The 23,246-nt window shown below is 40.3% G+C and overlaps 1 protein-coding gene across 1 annotated transcript in view; it reads left to right on the forward strand.

The window, feature by feature from the left end:
* Positions 1-21,734, forward strand: part of LOC121859629 (cytoplasmic polyadenylation element-binding protein 1-like) — a 39,106-nt gene extending 17,372 nt beyond the window's left edge. Inside the window, exons 6-14 of the mRNA XM_042356561.1 lie at positions 1,082-1,199; positions 2,019-2,259; positions 8,354-8,545; positions 9,441-9,517; positions 9,694-9,849; positions 12,223-12,315; positions 14,551-14,716; positions 15,159-15,286; positions 20,995-21,734. Of these exons, the coding sequence (XP_042212495.1) occupies positions 1,082-1,199; positions 2,019-2,259; positions 8,354-8,545; positions 9,441-9,517; positions 9,694-9,849; positions 12,223-12,315; positions 14,551-14,716; positions 15,159-15,286; positions 20,995-21,204 (1,381 nt within the window). The 3' untranslated portion in view covers positions 21,205-21,734. The remainder of the gene's footprint in view (positions 1-1,081; positions 1,200-2,018; positions 2,260-8,353; positions 8,546-9,440; positions 9,518-9,693; positions 9,850-12,222; positions 12,316-14,550; positions 14,717-15,158; positions 15,287-20,994) is intronic.
* The last annotated feature ends 1,512 nt before the right edge of the window (positions 21,735-23,246 follow it).

Raw genomic sequence — 23,246 nt, forward strand, 5'->3', positions numbered from 1 at the left:
GGACAGTCTTCTGCTTAGATGTTGGCTTTCATAATAAGAATACATTAGTGTTCATAAATCAGAGGTGTATACAGCTCATTAGGTTCTGTGGGGCTTGTTGGTTACTTCAAAATGTCATAACCCAATTGTTCTTGGACCTTTATTTTACCTTCAGTATTCCTAGTTCCAAGTCTTTTCTATTAGCTCTTATACCATATGCTGCAACTCATCCCAGAACTTTATTTTTATTTTGTATTTATTTATTTTTTGGGGGGCTGTGGTGATAATCAGTAGAAGTCACTTGATATGAAGGCCAGGTTCCATTCCTAGATTGACAAAAGAAAAGAATGACCAGTGCAGTGAATTCTGTTCAGTGGAAATGATGCAGGTTGAATTGGAGTGGTGGCCTAAAGGTTTTTTTTACGGGGCTAATTTATGAATGCTTGCGAAAGTGATCTACCTGTACTCTATACAGTAATAATTACTGTACAGTATCCTGTGCACGTAATAACTTGAGATACTTTGATACTGTATATGATAATCTCAAATGTTTTAATCGCACGCTTGACTTGGAAAATTTGAACGTATACTTAGTGAGTTGATCCGACAATCAAACGAGTAACAAATATCCTGTGTCACTCCAATCGAACTCAAAATCATAACTGAATCTTAATCCATGCCAAACTCAACTGTGTTGTTAGTTATGAAATAAATTTGGTAATTTCTTAGAAATATTATAGGAATTCTACCATTTGTAACCTTATACCCTCTGATTCCTTTTCTCATTCTCACTGTTCCATGCTCAGTTTTGTGTTCATGCTGCTGTTGGTTAGTAAAGTATATTGTACAGTATTATTTGTAATATTGTTAATACAGTACCGTAAATGCAAATTTTCCAGGAAGTTTAATTAACATATCAGATGAAAACAATCATTGAGTGGAAGTGAATTCTAGGGTAATATTTTAGGACCCTATTTCACCTTAAATGCAGTTGATAGACAGTTCATAATAAGTGTTTGTTTTGTCTGTAGGAACAACTGCAGGATTGATGGCATCTATTATCTTGATACAGTATTTGAATAGCAAATCTCCCTCCCTACAGTGAACCTGGAAGCCCAACGATGGAGGATGCTATTCTAATGGGATGTCAGGACACAAGTGTATTCAACCATGATATGAATGCAAACAAGTTCAATGACATTACTATTGTGGATCTTGTAGTAAGTACAGTATAATCATTTGTTTACTGGAGGTTAAAAGTGGGCATAATATAGATTTGCTACCCATATTGTGCCAATTTTTGGCTTGTAAATTAACTTGTTTTTCTAATGGCCACACATTAGAGGTGGCCATGCTGAGGGAAGGAAGCCAGTGGCCTGTGTAGAATCCTGCCAAAGACATTTCTGTAAACAGGGGATACATGACTGTTCCATGCGTAGTGGTAGTGATAAAAATTTTAATTCCCAAAAGATGTGTATACTGTACAGTTTAACATGTGGCAAGTCTAAACAAAATTAAATACCACCATATATGGAGTATGTGCGTTTTTTCTCCCTTTTGTCAATGATTGTAGGGGCTGGTGTCCAATTATTAGAGGATCCAAAAAATTATAAAGTACGTTACTTGTATGAATCAATATCCTAATATATCGCATTAAAATATCCTAAACACTTGGGTCATGTATGAACATTTTATAAAATACTAAAATTGTGATTAGCCTAGGTCTTGGAAGGTGTCTCTGCTTCAGTGTCTGACTTAGTGGTTTTGTAGTGTACATATTGACTACTGTGCATTACTTAAACCTACCCCAGATGAGACACAACTGCATGGGTTCATATGAGATGACCATTATGGCTAGTGATTACTGTAATTTATTCCTTGAAATGATCTGGGGAAATTGATTAACCCAATATAACCCTTAATGGGACTAATTAATGGTTGATATTATAACTTTTCAGAAAGTTACAGCACTAATTTAATACTTTAACTTGTGCAGTACTATTATCACAGTTTTGTTTACCACTGGAGTGTTCTTGCAGAATTCATTGAGTCTGGGTAGTAACAGGAACATGCCCACAAGTCAGATTGGACACCGCACTGTTGATGGACTGATTCGAAATAATGGTGGTGTTAACAATAATCCCTTGATGAATATAAGTCAGCATGCAGTACCAAATACATTCATGGGCTTACAACAGCATCAACCATTAGGAAATCTGGGCCCCTTGAACAGTAGCATCACAAATGGCTCCATGAATTCACATACACAGCTACCCCAAGGTTGGTGAAGTCTTTGTATTTTAGCTTAGCTTGTAATGAAGTTCATTTGAAAAGTTTTTGGAAAGGTAAAGTTTTTCATTTACTTGTGTATGTCTTCTACCTCATATTAAATTACAACTACCGAATCAGAAGTCTGATTCTATTTTATATAGCTGATCACATGTAGACTGTTAAATTAGCAGATTCCTGTACTGTATTCTAGCAGTGCACTGTGGTTCTGGGTGTATTAACTAAAGGAGCATAAGAATTTGCTGGCATACAAATTATGTACTGTAATTGTGGGTCTTGGATGTCTGCCCCACAAGGTTGAAGCCACAGGTCCAGGGAACAGAGGGCAAGTTTTTTCAGAGAATTGTGAACTCTTGGAACAATCTGCCTGAGTGTGTTTTGTGATTTGTTGCATTAGCATTGTAAATAAATTAGCTACAAACAATTTACCAGTAATCATAAAGTAATTATTTCTATACCATAGTAGTTGTAGAACACTTTTTTTTTTTTTTTACTCTTAATGAAAATGCTCATACTGTACATCTTCATTATTCCATGCGATTGCAACATGAACTTTATTCCGTTATAAAACTCACACATTTAGGACAAAAATAGTTAAAGGAAAGTTGTGAAAAAAGCATTTCACAAATAGCGGTGTAAATTTTGTGTTCTGATGAGTGTACCCAGGCTGAGAACAGATCATTCATTTTTTTCCCTCTGGGCACAAAAGATAATTATACATATTGACTCCTAGAACTGAATGTTGAAGGGCCAGACAAACTATCACTTCTGCTAGAAGGGCTAAGGACACTGGGATGGGCACCAGAAGGTGCCACATAGTGCGATATCTTTGTACTTTGTTTTCCCACTCCTCTACCCTCTCCAGCAACAGATGTGGTTCAAAACTGAACACTTTTATAAATGAAATCACTGATGTGCGAGAAATCAGCATAAGGTGAAAGAAAATGCATGGAAAAGTAGTCAAGGTTATCCTAAGGGGCGACCTAATTGAGATGTATAAGCATCTTAAGGGGCACTACTCAGTCGAGTGTCCTTACTTGGAGCTGGCGGACACTCGCCCTACAAGGGTCACAGCTCAAGATTGAAGAAGCCGCAAGTCAAGAAAACTGTGAGGGCAAATTTTTTTGTAGTGAGAGTTGTGAACTCTTGGAACAATCTGCCAGAAAGTGTTGACGGCACCAAGTGTGAGCTCTTTCAAGATCAGACTTGACCAACACTGGAGTGGGTTCAGGTACATTGAGGAGCCGGTGCATGCCCAGTACCTGTCAACAGTGCGTAACAGAGCCAGTACATGCCTAGTACTTGCCAACAGTGCGTGACAGACATGACCGATCGCCCAAGCGGCTAATGAGTCGATCAGCGGTGAAGAGGATAAAGGTAAAGTAATATCCTGAAGTAAAAGGGTCCTTTAAACACAAATTGGGAGACCGGTGTGGTGGACTTGGAGTGCAGTCTACATAGTTGCCAGTTAACGCTGACGTGGCCAAGTGTGCGTCTTGTCTATCTAGTTCAGGGGGTGTCAAACTCGTTTGCCAAGGCGGGCCAGATTTAATATGAGTACACAGTATGTGGGCCAAGTAACATAATTATGAGCACTTCGCAATCACCACTTAGGTGAGTGGTACGACAAAATGAGAAAGGCGGATTTAGTCTGCGCTCGTGCGAAACCCTTAAAAACAAACAAGTAAAGTGTTTACTTACCTTGATCAATCTTATTGTTTGCTACTACTGCTTCCTGATAATTGGCACCTCTTGGTATGGACCAGTGCATCAAAGTTTGGCACTAACGACTGAGCTGTAGCAACCTTCAGTATTGAATTAAGGTGTGCATCAGTAAGTTGAGACCGAAGCTGACTTGTTCATTACAAAAAAGAGTTGTTCACAGACATGTGTATTTCCGAACATTGACTTAATCTTAGAGGCAAAACATTTAATCCTGGGATAATTTGGTCCAAAATATTGATAAAATGTGCCAACATCAGCATTCGAAAACTCGCTCCTTTACACGGGTAAGGCTGGAGCAGCAAATGGGCCGCGGGCCGCATGCAAGAGTGTGTCGGGCCGCATGTTTGACACCCCTCATCTAGTTCATACGAAAACAATTATTTTTTTTACTTGCGCAAATTTACGTATGAAAACCCTAATGCAATAATTTATATCATAGGCAATTTTGTGCTTGAAAACTCCAAGAGTGTTGATTCATTCATTCAAGCTCTGTCCCTTATTGGGAGGATCCCCTTAATGGAAGGGGTTTTCTTTTATCCTGTGTAGCCATAAAATAGTACTGTAAAATAAAAATTTCACAATTTCAGACATCATTACCTATATCTTATGGAAATGAATATTTTACAGTATAGAGAAATGCACAACTTACTTTAATTATGGGGCTTCAGTACTTGTACTTCATTATTGCCTAGCATAAAGATGGCACTGTAACAGATACTGAAGATAATGCACAAAGTTCATTTTCATGACGTAGTCAAGCAACACGCTGATGCTGATGCATAACTACATTCAGCTTGCATTACTAAAATTTTCTCTAAGCGCACTTAGTTTAAGAAAAATCATAAATTCCTATTTTCGGTGCATACTCATCTGATGTTTAGATAATAACCTGTCTAATGGTAGACTCTGCTGCCATATGGCATCACAAAAATTGTGACCAAGTCCCAGGTTGCTGATCTGACTTAATGCCTCATTTACACACAATTGTAGGGTCTCAATTGTTTCTCTTCCTACTGACAACACAACATGCATACAGTATATTTTCTCATTCTTGATTTCTTTTTCTTTTTTTATTTGTTTATTATTTTTAGTATATTATTTATATTTTTAGTACAGGTATTGTTATTAGTTTTTGAATTATAATAATAATAATAATAGTAGTATTTATTATTATTATTATTATTATTATTATTATTATCATCATTATCATCATCATCATATTTTTGCCCCCCAGGCTCTGATGTGGGTCAGTGACCTGTTCCCTGGTGGGCTGATAACCGTAAAAAAAAAAAAAAAAATCAGCTCTGCCGAGTTATATAATCTTGATGCTTGGAAGATCCTTGTGTTGTTGTATTAACTGTATTTGTTGGGCAGGTGAAAATGTCTTGAGAGGTAGTGGATAGCTGATTAGCTAAATGTTGACACAGAAATCAGTCATAACTTTTCATACCCTGTGGTATTTAGTTATCTAACAGAATGGGTAGGATTTGAAATGAAGTTTAGACCATTATGTTAATACAGGTAGTCCTTGCATAACATTGGGTATGTACAGTATTTGGGAATTACGCCTTAACGGAATAAGCTCGCCCTCCTCTTTGATTTTGTAAGAATGCACAGCTGAGTAACATTTTGGTTACGTTTCCTCTATAAACCTAATAAACCTAAATAGTATTTCCAGGGAGTTACTTTTTACTTTGTCTACTTGCTTGCTTTTGAAGGTATGGTACAGTACTGGTACTACATTAAGTACACATCTACTTAAATATTTCTTCCCCAGTAACAGTACTTCATTTTCATTAATACTTGGTCCACCCTTGCACACACACTAAATAATGGTCCTTGTAATCATACCTATGAAAGTATCCAGGTACGAACCATGTCATTAATTTATAGGAGTTCTTCCAATTGATGAAGAAAGCTCTCCAGTAACCATAACTCTTTAATTTATGTCCATCCTTAGATGGGCCTGTTACTTCATCTCGACACCCAGTCCTACCTCGGCTGGCCTTTATGCTTTACATATTTTACTTTATCCTTCTCGTAGTTTCCTAGACCATCTCGAGTATGCGTAGTTTAAATCTAAATATAGTACAATATTCTTAACTTGTGATTTTTAGTATTTAATCAGTAATATTCTTGAGAATTTTTTTTACCAGAAATGTCCCTCAGGGATTTAAACCCTATTTATATTGTTTGTACAATACATTACTGTGGTTAAACCTGTGTTCACTGGACAGTTTCACTTAATGTCACTATTTTCAGGAATGCATGTCTTAACATACAGTAGCCAGGTACACTTGTACCATGTTATTGCATTGAGATGTAGGAAAACCATTTTTTTGCTGATGTACTTCTGTGCCATACTTCATCTTCGCCACTGATCGGTTTATTAGCCACTTGGGCGGTCAGTCACATCTGTTATGCACTGTTGGCAGTTACTGGGCATGTATCAGTTCCAGCGTGTATCTGGACCTGTACCAGTGTTAGTCTAGTCTTGAATAAGCTGCTGACACTTGATGCCATCACAGTGTACTCTGGCAGATTGTTCAGAGTTCACAACTGTCGCTCCAAAAAAGTTTGCCACAATATTTTTCTGTACTTGTGGCTGCTTCAACCTTAAGCTGTGATCCCTAGTGGGGCGGGCATCAACCAGTTCTGAGTATGAGCACACTACAGGGGTAATATCCTCTGAGGTCTTAATAAATTTAATAAAGCTGCACCTTGCTCTTCTTAGTCTGTTTTGTTTTGTTTTTATCCTCTTCACCACTGATTGGCTCGTTAGCCGCTTGGGCGATCGGTCACGTCTGTTATGCACTCTTGGCAAGTACTGGGCATGCACCGGCTCCTGAATGTACCTGAACCCGCTCCAGTGTTGGTAAAGTCTTGTCTTGAAAGAGCTCACACTCGATGCCGTCACAACACTTTCTGGTAGATTGTTCCAAGAGTTTACAACTATCACCCCGAAAAAGTTTGCCCCCACAGTTTTCTGGACTTGCTGCTTCTTCAGTCTTGAGCTGTGACCCCTTGTGAGGCGAGCATCCGCCAGTTCCAAGTAAGGACACTCGACTGAGTAGTGCCCCTTGAGATGCTTATACACCTCAATTCGGTCACCCCTTGCCTGTCTAGTATAAGTTAGGCAAGTTCAGGCTCTCCAATCTCTCAGGGTAGCTGAGGTGCAGCCACCAGTCTGTTGGCCCTCCTTTGAACATTTTCAACCAACTGACAGTCCCTAGCATATCTCAGGGACCAGACAGGGTGACAGTACTCCAGATGGAAAAGCGCTTCAATCTTGAAGATCGTTATGAGGGACGGACCGTCTAGATATCTGAATGACCTTCTTATAATACCCAATAATTTATTTGCCTGATTTACCTTCTTGCAATGGCCCGAGAACTTCAGCTTATTGTCAACATACACACCTAGGTCCTTCTCACATTCAGTCTCAAATAGTGCATTTTCTTCATCCCATTGGGACATATGATACGCCTCCTTACCGTTGGTACACCCCAGGTGCATCCTCTTACACTTCGTGACATTGAATCTCAGCAGCCATTCCTTTGACCATTCTTGGAGCCCACAGAGGTCCTTCTGCAGATCTTCACAGTCCGCTTGGTTCTTGAGTTCCTGAAATAATTTGGCGTCATCGGCAAACATTTGTATGGAGGAGTGTACAACGTCAGGCATGTCATTTATGAAGCAAACAAACAGCAGGCCCATTACATTGCCCTGTGGTATCCCGCTTGTGACAGGTACGGGTAACGATTTCGTGCCATTAATCACCACACACTGCTTGCGGTCATGTAGAAAGTCTTCTATCCACGTTAGGACATTTCCCCGAATTCCGTACCCTTTCAGTTTGATTTTCAGCCTTTCGTGGGGTACACTGTCGAAAGCCTTGGAAAAATCTAGGTAAATATTGTCGATATTACCACCCAGTTCCAGAATATGGGTCCAAATATCTTGTATCTTGAGCAATTGTGTTAAGCAGGAGTGCCCCGGCATAAAACAGTGTTGGCAATCCTTTACAAGGTTGTTTCGTAGATGTTCCATTGCGGCATCTCTGATAATACTCTCGGATACTTTACATATTATGCTGGTCAGGCTCACCGGTCTATAGTTGTTCGTGGAGTGACGATCGTCCTTCTGTAGTAAATGAGTTGAGTGAACATCATGGTGGTTTCTTGGAGAGGGGATTTACTAGCAGTGCTAGTCTTAGTTAAATGTAGAGGCCTTAAAATTTTTTGAAATTCTCTGCCATTAGGGAGAGAAAAAAGTGATGGGTGGTTTGGTCTTGTGTACATATTTATTCCTGAAGTTCTTTTTGTCATAAATACATTACTCAATATATTTCTTGGTACAGGTGTAGATTTGACCAGTTTGACTCAGCTGCAAAATGCATGGATAACAAGTCAGCTCTTTCCTGGTTTGGTTGATGGATCAAGCCTCTTGAGTGGAGAGTCCAAGTCAGCTGGGCCCCTTGTTAACCTACTGGCTAATCCTACAGATCCTTACTCAATTGAGAAGGCTGCAAAACTACATAGAAATGCTGCTGGTAATTATGGCTTTACTTTTTTATATTTACATACAGTATTCATTGTCAACAGGCTAATGGTAGACTCTTGACAAAATTATGAATCATTTTTTGATCCTACACAGGCTACTGGCCTCTTTCCTCAGAATGGCCACTTATAATGGGTGGCCATAATAATAAATATTAATGGGCAAGGTTGAGAGTAGGAGGGCCAAGGGAGGGATGAATGAAATAAAAAAACTGGGAACCCAGAGAGTTGTAAAACCGTAGAGGATTGGTCAAAACCGCCCGAGAACGTTTAGTGGAGGACTGTGGTCGCCAACCCTCAGATATGAGGACTGTACGACGATTGATTGATATATTATATTCTAGCTAAAAGTCTGGGTGGTAGCAGTATTACCATTACTGGCTACTGAAAAGAATGTACTAGTGTAAAATAAAATGGATTCCTAGATACCCACAACAAAATATAAGACCATAAAGTGAAACATGGTATAGAGCAGTGGGCATAATCATAATTTTCCACCTTGTAATCGATATACAGTATAGCAGTTGGCTTAATAATAATAATAATAATTCCCTGGTTTACAACTGTGCAAGTAAGAATGTGTATACCCTTAATTACATTTTATTCTTGTGGGGGTAAAATTCCTCAATATAAAACATTTCACTTATTTCCTTGGGAACATATCCTTGATGTGTAAGAGACCCATGTATCTCCCTACTTCTATATTGTCTTGGTGAATTTGAATTGTGACACTTGCGAGTATCACTTCAGGTATGTGCGCATTTTTTGTTTAGGGAGGAGAATATGCAGTACAGTATATTGGAGTCCCTACATGTTCTGTGGAGCTTTTGAGTACCTGCCTGTACACATGACCATAAATTGAATCTTAATGCTGTATATAATTATCAGCTGTGTGTGATGCAACTTGCACTTGGAGTGGGCAGTTGCCTACCAGGATACATAAAAACCCCATATACTCGTGTAAGGTAAGTTGGTTTTTCTTGTGGTCGTCCTTGAAATATGAACTTTGATATTAAAAAAAATATTTTTGGCATAACCTGTGAACATTTTGAACTCCACTAACCTATCAGATGAGCCTTGAGTGTGTGGGTGCACATACAGTATACTGTACTCTACATACAAGTATAATTTATATTTTTAGGTGTTTTTGGGTGGAGTGCCATGGGATGTAACTGAGTCTGCACTAAAGCAAACATTTTTGCATTATGGAAATATTCAAGTGGAATGGCCTGGCAAGGAGAACTCTGCCAATCCTCCTAGGGGCTATGTATATATTCTATTTGAATTTGAAAGACAGGTATGTACCATTTGTATTTGTTTAAATTTGTTCTGTTTTCCCTAGATTGTTATAGTTTAGATTTGAAATATGAATAATGTACTTCATTAGGCATTACACTGTTGAATTGTTCGAAAATCCCTTGACTGATATTTTTGGTAAATTTCTGATGACATGACTGACATGCTTGTTTCACAATCATATGCAATGGAGCCGAGGTGTGTTTAGATGTAAAGTTGCTCTTTTTGTGGTTAGGGGTCCATATATTTGAGAGGCCTTAGGCACTTGGTGTTATATCAAGTTTGAGGAGGACCTGCAAGGTGATGAGAGAACTGTGGTGTTGAGTGGAGTATATAGGCGAACTATAGGCTTTGATAATTGAATTTACACACGACGTAATTCATACCGAGAACTATTGCAGAGTACAATATGAGAGCATGCATTGTTTAAAACTTTTGAATGGAATTGCATAAAATAATTTGTTTCAGTTAATTAGGAGGAATAATTCAATTAGACTTGCATTGCTTCACATTCCTTTGCAGTATTTATTGGTTAATACTTTAGTTCAGTAATTGTCTTTGTGCACCAATTCCATTTTGACTCTTTGGAACCTTTAAGATGTGAAACTGTTTTTGCCATCCATATCTTACATACAGTAGGTGATTTATCAGTTAATGTCCACATACTTAAGATCCGAGTTGAAAGAATTGCACACTGTATGGCCATTGTGGACATGTCATTTGTCTAGTCATAAAGTTACCAAAGGGGACTACGGTCAAACCTTGATACCGTTGATAAGGAATCAAAGGAGTTGGGAGAAAAGATAGGTTGCCAGGATCCCCAGGTTTCTGCTCTCAACCCATAAAACTTTTCTGGCCTTGAAACGGCCTACACTCGGTACCCTCACAACACTCGCTCATGGAACAACCTGCCAGAAAGTGTCGAAGGCACCGAGTGAGCGGTTTCAAGACCAGACTTGACCAGCACTGGAGCAGGTTCAGATACATTCAGAAGCCAGTGCATGCCCAGTACTTGCCAACAGTGCGTAACAGACATGACCGATCGCCCAAGCGGCTAACGAGCCTATCGTTGGTGTAGAGGATATAAGTAAAGCATCGCCTTCCTCACACTTCTCCCATACACCTTACTCCAGCAGATGTCTCTGCAACTAATATGAGGCGTCCGGGGCCTGAAGGGCGAACCGACCATTTCATAGAAAATGTGATTTTTCCAGACTCCACCAGAGTACAACCGTCCAGACCTCGTGGTGTAAAAATCTAAAGGAAATTCGACTTTCTTCCCCCTAGCATGCGGTCCAAAGTTACGTGATTCTGACAGAAAAACATGCATACCAGGTCTTGGGCTCCGAGCCAGGAGTTGGGGGAATCATACCATTAATTTATTTCAGAAAAATATTCTCCTTTATCATACATATCTGCTATGAACAAAACTTACAGTAATTCCCTCTTTGCTACTGTATTTTAGTTGACTTTACTGTCTTCTCATTGCAATAAAGTCTTTGTGGATAACTGGTTTAATAGCCCCTCAGAAACGAACGAGAATGCCATGTAAATGTCGCCAATTTGATGTTTTTGCGTATCTACCTAGGTTTAGAGGCATATCATACACGGAAAAACTAGTTAAAAATATTTTTCCTCCCCTCCTAAGTGCCTGGTTTGAGTAATTTTCATCCAAAACCTAAAATTATACAATTTGCTATGTACCAACGGTGATGCATACTATTGTACTGGTGTAAGTATAATATATATTGGTTGCCCATTGTGTAAAGAGGATGGCCGGCCCTAGGACCACCTAGGCATGAATTTAAGGTGTAGAAGCTGTTGTCAACACTACAACCACACCCTGAGTTAACGAGCTGCATGACCCAGCGTCGAGGAATAGTCCAAGAAGACCGGACAGCTCGTCAACTGCACTGGTTAACCATTGCCTCGGAACACGATCCACAAATCGATTTACATCTAGGTTCCCAATTACTGCTGGGTAGACAGGCAAATGTTGTAAAGAAATGGTGTAAAGGAAGCAAGAAAGACCAGATTAAAACTGAATTCTATATACTGTACTCGTACATTTGGCATGGGCGTTGGTCACAAGCCAGCCTCCGTGAAAAGGTTGATGACAGTTTAACTGTTAGCAGCTTGCTGCACCATTTGTATTTTAATCTACTTCATCCTCTTCGCCTCCGATTGGTTCATTAGCTGTTCAGGTGGATGCCTCCGATTGGCTCATTAGCTGCTCAGGTGGATGGTCGAGTCTGTTATGCACAGCTGGCAAATACAGTACAGCACTATATTGATTGCAGAATGTATCTGTAACAGTGCCAGTGTTTGTAAAGTCTTGTCTGGATTGAGCTCTTAAGTTTTTATTTTATCCCAGGTGAAAACACTGCTGGGAGCTTGCAGCCAGGACATAGGCATTGGTGGTAACTACTACTACAAGGTTTCATCCAGACGTATTAGACAGAAAGAGGTACAGTATTGTTGATACAGCACTGATGAAAACAAATTTTGTCACTTATGAGATTGTGTACATTTTCTTTAATACTGTAATAGGAAATAATGGGTGCATATAAGAACTATGCAGTGATCATTGTCTCCAGTTTGCCTTTATGTAACAGGTTTGTACAGTAGTATACAGTACAGTGATATCCCTGTTAGCCCGAACAATTGGTGCAGAACACTTCCGGGGATGAGAGATATCCAGGTAACGAGACGACTCTCAAAGCTAGAAAAATCCCTCCTCCCCAGAATTTTCCAGTTAACGGAAAAATTTTCTCGGAAGTTCCCCAAATTGCTCATTACATTTCTCGAATCTGGAAAACTATCTCTCATCCCTGGAATTTTCTGGGTAGTGGAAATTTTTTCTTGGAATTTCCAGAAAATGCACCTGATTTTCATCTCAAACCCAGAAAAAAAAAATCCCCATCCCCGAAATTTTCCGGGTCCGGAAAATGTGCCCCTCGGAAAATCTTTCCCTGAATTCCAATTCCGGCTGTCGGAGAGTTCAGGGTTTGAGGGATTCTGGCTAGCTAAGATATTACTATGTCATATTGTTGTACCCTTTAATACTGGGAGAAAAAAGAAAAGGGAAAGTAAAATAGGGGCTGCTACATCTTCCATGTAATAGTGTCTCATCTCCTCTGTAACTACTAGTCCAGTTTACAAGTGGATTTGATAATTTAGGGAAAATCTTTCTTACCAGAGCATATTTTTTTATCTTTGACACGTATCCACTCGTTAGCTCTGCATTACTGTGCGATCTGGAGTATATTCACAAACCCAGATTGCATGGTAATGCAAAGGGAACAGCACAAAGAACTCCTGGAGTCCTTGTAGCAGAGGAGGGGGAGTTGATGAGCCGGGACGGATGTACTTGGGTTAGAAAGAGGTCCTTGCCGAGACTGAGGAAGTAGCCGATAGAATAGAGGTGGTTGCAAAGTGGAGTTATGCTAAGGCCTTAACAGGGCCACGAGAGGTGGCGGAGAGTAATGCAGGATCAGAACAGGTTTTGCAGCAGCTAGGGACTCGGAAGTGTGTCGAAGAAATGGCAATTAGCGGACCTACTGTTAGGGGAGAGGAGGAACAACAATGGGAACGTTTCCAATGCAGGAACACTGTATAGTTTTTGGAGTCGCTGAGAGCCAGGCCGAAGAAACCGAGTAGGATAACACACGATAAGATGCAGTTTTAGAATATTTGTACAGAGGTTCTGAGATGCCATCAATCAACCTGTTAAGGTTAGTGCTGTATGTGGAATTGTGCTTTTACTTGTGCCACTTGTGTGGAAGCAGTGGGGTCAAAATTCTCCAATAGTAGCTTCTCCACATTGAGGTAAAAGTCTGGCAGACACGATTTTTTGTTGGATCATGCATGGTACATCTGTAGGTATTGTAAAGTATGACATCAGCAGCTGTAGGAAGAATGTTTTGTGCGATGCTGAAGAGTATCTTTTTACACAAATAATGACACCATGGATGAAAGATTTTGACGACCCTACCAAAACACGAGTCTTGTTGATTATTTTGAAATTCATCAGGATCTGGACAGATACTTCATTACTGTGAACCACTTAATGGTTTTAGACACAGGTGTTGCTGATTTGCGGGTAACTCTTTTTTACCAACCTCAAGTTGTAGTCGATGACAGCAATTGGTTTCGTGATTTTCACCTATGGTCAACTTAGCCAGTCTACCTTTATTGCTCTGTATGATGTTGACAACCTGTGTGCATGTTTCTTTTGCAAATTATTGCCAAGATGTCGGTGATATGAACAGCTTTGCATATGCCATAAGGCACATGTTGGAAATTTGACAAATACTGTGCCAAAGGAGCCTGTATCATGGATGAGTAGATACGTGGAGATGTGTTGTATCAGTTGCTCGACCGTGGTGCCAGATACACTATGCATCACAATACCAAGATCTCCATGCCAAACCTCTGCTACTTGCTAGGGATGTACAGAACTGTACAGCCTAAACAATAAGTGGCTACAGAAAAATATAACGGTACAATATCTGGAAGTGCATGAAGGTTTCCTTATTGTTCTCGAAGAAATTGTCTCCTTCCAGACAAGATTTTCCATGCCTGTAACTGTTAAAGGTAGTAACACCATATGTAGCTTGAAGATAGAGATTGTATAAATAAGATACAAATAAAATTATTTAAAAAATATACGTAGTGTAATTGAAAAGTCCACGTTTTTCAGGTACAGATTATTCCATGGGTGATCAGTGACAGTAACTACGTCCGTTGCCCATCATACCAATTGGACCCAGCAAAAACGGTGTTTGTAGGGGCATTACATGGTATGCTAAGTGCAGAAGGCCTTGCAAACATTATGAATGACTTGTTTGGAGGAGTTGTGTACTCAGGTGAGTAATCCAAGTAATTAATCTAAGTTTTATCCTATGTACAAACTAATTATGGAACAAATATTTATAGTAAAAGAGGCTAATGGCAACACCTGACAAGTTAGTGACCAAGTTAGATGCAACGCCTCATACTATATGTATTTGTTGCATAATTAGTTTGTACAGAATTTTGAGGTAATTGTTCATTGTACTATTTCAATAGTAAATGTTTAAATGTGGCTCAAAATTTTTATTTAGAATAAAAAGCAACTGCAAAGTCCCAAGGCATTTCACTAATCTAGCATTCAGTGAGTCATATAGGGGAGCCTTTTCTATAGTACTGTACACAACAACACTTGACCAAATTATTTGGATTGTGAGGTTAATATTCAAGGCTGTGATCAGAATTTTGATATGCTTTACCAGTTCATTACATCTTCTTATACTAAATTTATATTCGCAGGTATTGACACTGACAAGCACAAGTATCCAATTGGATCTGGCAGAGTAACTTTCAATAATGTGCAGTCCTACAGGAAGGCAGTTAGAGCAGCTTTCATTGAGATAAAAACCCCCAAATTTACAAAGAAGGTAAGACGTTTATTTTTTAGGAGACCTGTCATTAAGGGTAATGGTTGATAAACCCTTGGGTGTCAGGAAAGGTGATGATTGTATATGGATGAGGGGCCCATAGCACAGTTTATATGAATATTTCCATGCACTGGTAGGTATGAGGGTGGCGAGTCACCGAGACTGCGATGAGCCAAGAGAGCGTAGCGCGGCCGGTCGATGGGGGTGATGCGCCGTAGAAAGTAGTCCGTGACGACGCAAAACGACGTAGTATCGGATCATCGGGACGTTAAGAGAATTTTTGGTCTTGAAAATTTAGCGACATAGTACTGAAACAACGTTAAGCGCGGACTTGCTATGTTAGCTACAGTTAGTACCGAAACAACGTTAAGCGCGGACTTGTTATGTTAGCTACAGTTAGTACCGAAACAACGTTAAGCGTGGACTTGCTATGTTAGCTACAGTTAGTACCGAAACTACGTTAAGCATGGACTTGCTATGTTAGCTACAGTTAGTACCGAAACAACGTTAAGCGCGGACTTGCTATGTTAGCTACAGTTAGTACCGAAACAACGTTAAGCGTGGACTTGCTATGTTAGCTACAATGTTATCCCATGCCAAAATAACCGTGTGGAAAAATTTTCACAATTGACACATTTATACATCCATACTGTTAGCATTTGTAAGTTTCCTTTTAATTGGCACCACATCCCTGAAGATAGGGGTGGACCATCTAGATGTCTGAATGACCTTATAAAGACTTAACGGCTCCAGCGCAGGAACAATGTAATAATTTTTGGAGTCACCGAGAGCCAGGCGGAGGGAACTGTGAGTAAGGAAACACACGACAAGGTGCCGTTTCAAAATATTTGCACAGGGGTTCTGAAGATTCCAGCAACCCCTCAGGATGTGAGGAGGCTGGGACAAAAGCAGGGGGCTAAGCCTCGCCCCCTCAGGATCACACTAGGGAGTGAGGAGGAGAAATGGCAAGTTATTCGGCAGGCAAAAAACTTAGCGAGGAATTTCGGGATGTATTTATTCACCCAGAATGCACGGTAATGCAGAGGGAACAGCACAAGAAGCTCCTGCAGGACTTGAAGCAGAAGAGGGAGGAGTCGAGGAGGAACGGGGACAGGTGTACATGGGTTATACTCGGGGGGAGGGTAGTGGAAACAAGTGTGCCGACACAGGGCCAGGGGGCAGCAGTGCACCCCCCACCCACTCAACCCCCCACCCGGGAGGCGGCACCAGCTCAGCCTATCGGACAGGAGGGAACGAGCGCCGTGTAAACAATGACATTTCTAACCACACCCTGCAAAATACAGTGTACTTAGCAAATGCTGCAGCTTCTGAGAATGTGGGTGGAGCGGGTTTATTACTAAGAGCAGAGAACGTTACCGAGAACAAATTCTGGCTTGAATGTCATGTACACTAATACTGACACGTTCCTTGATAAGAGAGGAGTTTGAAACACTACTAAGAGTACACCAACCAGATATTGTAGGAGTTGTAGAACTGTTGTACAAGAACAGGAGAATCGACCCAGAGGAATGTGAGTTCAGTATTGCTGGATATGACTCATTTACGAACCTAACTCGAGAATCCTGCAGGAGGGGTGTGGTTATCTACGCTAGGCAAGACCTTAGAGCCAGCCAGGCGAGGGTACAGGGAGAGGATGTTTTTGAAGAGTCCAAGTGGTGTAAAATTAAATTAAAGGGAGGGGGACTTACTTATCGTCGGGTGTATCTACAGATCCCCAAACTGTGGCCAACTAAATCAAAGGAACTTAAGAACCTTAATAAACAATGCGGCGATGCTCAACCCCAGCCACCTCCTTATCATGGGGGACTTTAACTATGGCGACATCGACTGGAGAAACGAGTCCACCCCGAATGACTTGAATAATCCTGCTACTCTTTTTGTAGAAACTCTGAGAGATAATTTTCTGTTCCAACATGTGAGAGACCCGACACATTACAGAGGGGAGCAAACACCCAAGCCACTTGACCTCATCATAACAAACGAGGAGGGTATGGTGGCCAAACTGGAACACCTTGCCCCAGTTGGCACCAGTCACCATACAGTGTTGTCATTCAGATTTAACTGTTACCTAGTTCAAGATAAGGCCAGGCCAAGGTGCAAATATTACAAGGGAAATTACAATGGGATGAGGGAAGAGATGAGGGGTATCAACTGGCCTGACTTATTAAGGTACAAGAACGCAGACACTACGCTGAATATCATAACTAGTAAAATGACCCATTTGATCGATAAATATATACCCAAGACCAAACCCAGTGCTTCTAGGAATACGAGGGGATCCCTACACATGAACCATGCGGCGGTCGACAAAATTAAGAAGAAAACCCAGAAATTCAAGACGTGGGTTGGGTCAAACGATGAGCAAGACAGGAGGATGTATGCAAGAGCCAGAAACCAAGCAAAGATAGAGTGTAGGAGGGCTGAAAAGGAGTTCCAAAGGCTGGTTGCACGCGAGGTCAAGTCAAACCCAAAGGCGTTTTACCGCTATGCAAAGTCGAAATTGAAAACGCGAGTAGGAGTATCAGACCTGAGGCTTGAAGATGGTAGTTACGCAGATTCTGACCAGGATAAAGCTGAGGCATTGAACAGCTTCTTTTCCTCAGTGTTCACAAGAGAGGATGCAACTAACCTTCCTGCGTTTGAGGACAGACGGTTCGACACAGCACTGACCCACATTGTGTTCACAGAAGAGGGTATTAGAAATAAACTGTCCAGGCTAAAGGTCCATAAGAGTCCCGGACCTGACATGGTGCATCCTAGAGTGCTAAGAGAGCTGTGCAACGAGCTTGCAGAGCCCCTGAAGATTCTGTTTTGTAAATGCCTGGATGAACAAATGGTCCCCAGTGAATGGAAAGTGGCTTATGTGAGTCCTATCTTCAAGAAGGGCGATAGTCACTCCACGAACAACTATAGACCGGTGAGCCTGACCAGCATAATATGTAAAGTACTTGAGAGTATTATCAGAGATGCCGCGATGGAACATCTACTACGAAACAACCTTGTAAAAGATTGCCAACACGGTTTTATGCCGGGGCGCTCTTGCTAAACACAATTGCTCAAGGTATTGGATATTTGGACCCATATTCTAGAACGGGGTGGTAATATCGACAATATTTACCTAGATTTTGCCAAGGCTTTCGACAGTACCCCACGAAAGGCTGAAAATCAAACTGAAAGGGTACGGAATTCGGGGAAATGTCCTAGCGTGGATAGAAGACTTTCTACATGACCGCAAGCAGTGTGTGGTGATTAATGGCACGAAACCGTCATCTGTACCTGTAACAAGTCGGGTACCGCAGGGTAGTGTATTGGGCCCGCTGTTGTTTGTTTGTTTCATAAATGACATGCCTGACGTTGTACACTCCTCCATACAAATGTTTGTCGATGATGGCAAGTTATTTCGGGAAATTAAGAACCAAGCGGACTGTGAAGAGCTGCAGAAGGACCTCTGTGGGCTCCAGGAATGGTCGAAGAAATGGCTGCTGAGATTCAATGTCACGAAGTGTAAGAGGATGCACCTGGGGCGTACCAACGGTAAGGAGGCGTATCATATGTCCCAACGGGATGAAGAAAATGCACTAGTTGAGACTGTGTGTGAGAAGGACCTAGGTGTGTATGTTGACAATGAGCTGAAGTTCTCGGGCCATTGTGAGAAGAAGGTAAATCAGGCAAATAAATTATTGGGTCTTATAAGAAGGTCGTTCAGATATCTAGACGGTCCGTCCCTCGTGACGATCTTCAGGAGTGAAGTGCTTCCCCATCTGGAGTACTGTCACCCCATCTGGTCCCCGAGATATGCTAGGGACTGTCAGTTGGTTGAAAATGTTCAAAGGAGGGCCACCAAACTGGTGCCTGCACTTCGGCACCTCAGCTACCCTGAGAGATTGGAGCGCCTGAACTTGCCTAGCTTATACTACAGACGGGCAAGGGGGGACCTAGTTGAGGTGTATAAGCATCTCAGGGGGCACTACTCAGTTGAGTGTCCTTACTTGGAGCTGGCGGACGCTCGCCCCACAAGGGGTCACAGCTCAAGATTGAAGAAGCCGCAAGTCCAGAAAACCGTGAGGGCAAACTTTTTCGGAGTGAGGGTTGTAAACTCTTGGAACAATCTACCAGAGTGTTGTGACGGCACCGAGTGTGAGCTCTTTCAAGAGAAGACTTGACCAACACTGGAGCGGGTTCAGGTACATTCAGGAGCCGGTGCATGCCCAGTATTTGCCAACAGTGCGTGACAGAGACGTGACCGATCGCCCAAGCGGCTAACAAGCCGATCAGTGGCGAAGAGGATAAAAGTAAAAAAAAATAATGACCCGAGGACTTCAGTTCGTTGTCAACACACACACACACACACACAGACAGACAGACAGACAGTGGTCCTTCTCACATTTGGTATTTTTTAGTGCGGTTTCTTTGTCTTGTTGGGACAGGACATGAGAAACACCTCCTTACTGTTCGTGTGACCTATGTGCATCATCTTACACTTCATGACATTGAATCCTGACGCAATTTCTTCAACCACCCTTGAAGCAGAGAGTGATCTTCGTGACTAGTGTGTCTCATCACTTATAAAAATTTATCAATCGTTACATTCCTGGAATTACCCTCTTATAGCCTAAAGTATTTTAAGTATTGTGCTTTTCAATTTGCCAATACTGCATAGGAAAGATCAAAGATGTGGCAAATGTGCTTGGTAGTTTTAAGAACTTGGTTTATTGTATACAGAGTGTATTTTGTTGGATGATAATTCTTAAGCCCTTTAGGGGTCAAGTGTCAATAACTTGTAATAAATCTGTCAAACGAATTATCATCTCTAAAGGATAATAATTACTATCCTTCAGGCTGTCTTTATCAGATCAAGTGTTCATGAGAAAGGAAGATTAAAGTTTAACTGTTTGACACGTTGGTCACTGAATAGCTATTTTCTTCGTAAGCATTACTTCTCCCATGCAAACTGAAGTGGTCCGTCCACTTTACCATTCCTCTCCACCTCATCACTTCTGCCCCCCCCCCCTCTCTCTCTCTCTCTCTCTCTCTCTCTCTCTCTCTCTCAATATAATTGTGTAATGTCCGAGAGTTTATTCATGACTTTTACCTTCTATTTTTGTGGTGTTGACACGATTTGTTTTTGGAGGGTTTAAGTCCCCTTTTTGTGCTGTGATCCTTCAACTAATTTGTATGTTTTTAATTATCGACAAGTTGTATTTTGTCTCTAATCCCACAAATCGTCATAGTTTAGCCACTATATATGTCCAATATAAAACACATCGGGACCATTGGTGTAAGTTATTCAATCTACATCGTAAGATCTCTTCCTGTACATCAAAGCCAGTATATCCTGGTATCAATAGGAGCAGGTCTGTTAAACAACTTGCTTAACATTCGTGTTCTATGTACAGGGTATTTATCACAATATATCAACTCATATGTATAGAAACTTAATGCACTGTTCAATTGATGTATGGATAAATGAATACTGTAACATGGAATGTAATAACTGGCTTTTTCAACCTAAATAGTGACATGAACATAAATTTCCACAACCACCCTGCAATTCAGTGTGGCTCAGGTATGCTTGCCTTGGGGCCCCTTTGCAGACTCGCTGCTTATCTTGATTAAATAATCAGCAGCAGTTTGAGATGTGGGTTATGTTGACCACATTATTTTGAGGCACATTTATTACTTTGCAGGTGCAAGTGGATCCATACCTTGCCGATTCGCTCTGTCAGTTGTGTGGCATGCAGCAAGGGCCATACTTTTGCCGTGATGAGAACTGCTTCAAGTATTTTTGTCGGTCTTGCTGGCAGTTGACCCACCCAATGGATGTTCATGGAGGCCATAAGCCAATAATGAGAAACTCAAAGCTGCGCACTCAAACAACTCTCAGTAGAGTTATATAACTGCTATCACAATGTGCAGTATTTAAGTTACAAGGAAAGAATTTTAGTTTAGTAGCCTCAAAGCATACATTGTTTCTCTTGATGTGGAATTGATTATTTAACGCAATAATTTGTGTACTTGGCATTCCAGCTGTGGATGTGCTCATCATTTATGGTGAAACTGATTTTAGTGATTTTTTTGTATGCTTATATGATGTTGCTCGACCTATTGCCATTGATGAAGTTAACGGTGTTGGTTTAAGGTTTTACTATGTGATATTGGCATTTGGTACTGGACTATGAAGATTTTCATATTTGGAAGCCAGCAGCATTTACTAGGTTATTTCCGAGTACTTTTAGATACTGCATAAATGTTATTAGTATCATCCCCAGCATTTTAACATATAATTGTGTTTAAAGCTGTAGAGAAAAACCTTATGGCTCTGCATTATTTTAACATTGAAACCTCAGGGTTTTAGTGCAGTCTAGCAGAGCATAGTTTTATATAAATTTCAGTTCTTATTTGTGTTGGGCACAAAACTGAAGGAAGTGCAACCACACAATTTTAGTTCATTTAAGTCCTTAGTAAAAAAAAAAAAAAGGCGGGGGGGGCAAAGGATTGAATTGTTTTGGCCAAGAGTACCAGAACGTGGTCCATATTTTAAAACAAATTTTCATAATACAAGTAACATGTTTTTATGGGCATGCCAGTTGGGAAAGTTAAGAATTACATAAGGTGAAGATCAAAGTTCAGCCTTCAACAGTCGTTTCACTTGTTTGAAAAGCGACAGGGTCACAGATGAAGGACCAGGAGAAAGAAATGTAGGTAAATTGTAATGGAGTTGGTACTGGCTAATGTGTAAGGTGTATAGGTGGGATTGATTTATTTGACTTGAGAAAATTATTAATTTTACATCTTTTTAGGGAATATTCTATAGAGAATTTGTGTAGGTTTGTGGGTGTTGGCTAATTTTTTAGCACTGATCTTAATTTTGGACCATTGAGTGGAAATATTACTATCTTTAGACTTGAGGACTTTTACTTTTGTGTGTGGGAGATTAATTCTTCTAATTTCTGCTCGGGTGGTCTTGTTTTAGCACATTACTAACTTTTACTTTAATGATGGTTTCTTATTACAAATTTGTAAATTTTGGCAGATCTGTCAAAATGGGTGTTTGAGTTTAGATTTATTTTACATTCTGCTGATGCTTTTCCAGAAGTATTTTACCACATGATGAAATTTTGGGGATTTTGATAGTTGAAAAAAAGAACTTTAATTGTACTTTGGGTTACTGTCTTTTTACTTGATGAGTCTTCAATTATAAAGGATTTGATCAATTGAAATTACATATGACAAATATTTTTAAATAAAGGTGTATGTATCATGTTGAAGAACATGTAATTTTAGATAAATTTTGTTGACGACCTGGTATGTTTACGGACTACTCTTCTACACTTCTCCAAATTGTTCCTTATGAAAGATCCCTTGCTTTTAAGTATGGGACTGATATGGTAATTAAAAAGTAGCAAAACGGTTACTCTGCTGTTACCGGGAAATTTGTTTGTTTTTGTTTTGAGGTTTTGTTTCTAAAATGTTTGTTTAATTTGGGGGAATACATTATTTGGCACTGTATATTGTTTTCTTGGCCCTGCTTAGATAGGTCTTTTGATTTCATTTAGGTATTTTGCACACTTATTTGGTACTAAATTATAGCTGACTGGGGATGAGTCACATTAACTGAACAACCCTGCATCCTAGCAGTTCCACAACTGACAAAAACTATCTTGTGCTTGTTAGACCTCACCTGGGTTATGCAGTTCAATTCTGGTCACCATATTAGAATGGATATAGAATCCTTAGATAGAATTCAGAGGAAAATGACGAAACTAATCCCAGGTATTAGGAACCTTGAGTACAGAGACGGGTTAAAGCATCTTAATTTGCACTCCCTCGAGAGCTGTAGAGTGAGGGGCGATATGATAGAGGTGTATAAATGGAAGGCACGGCTAAACTATCCAACCCTGAGTAAACTCTTAACAATGGTTTTAAATTGGACAAATTT

The sequence above is a fragment of the Homarus americanus genome, unplaced genomic scaffold (assembly GCF_018991925.1).
Source record: "Homarus americanus isolate GMGI-L3 unplaced genomic scaffold, GMGI_Hamer_2.0 scaffold7626, whole genome shotgun sequence".
NCBI classification, from domain to species: domain Eukaryota; kingdom Metazoa; phylum Arthropoda; class Malacostraca; order Decapoda; family Nephropidae; genus Homarus; species Homarus americanus.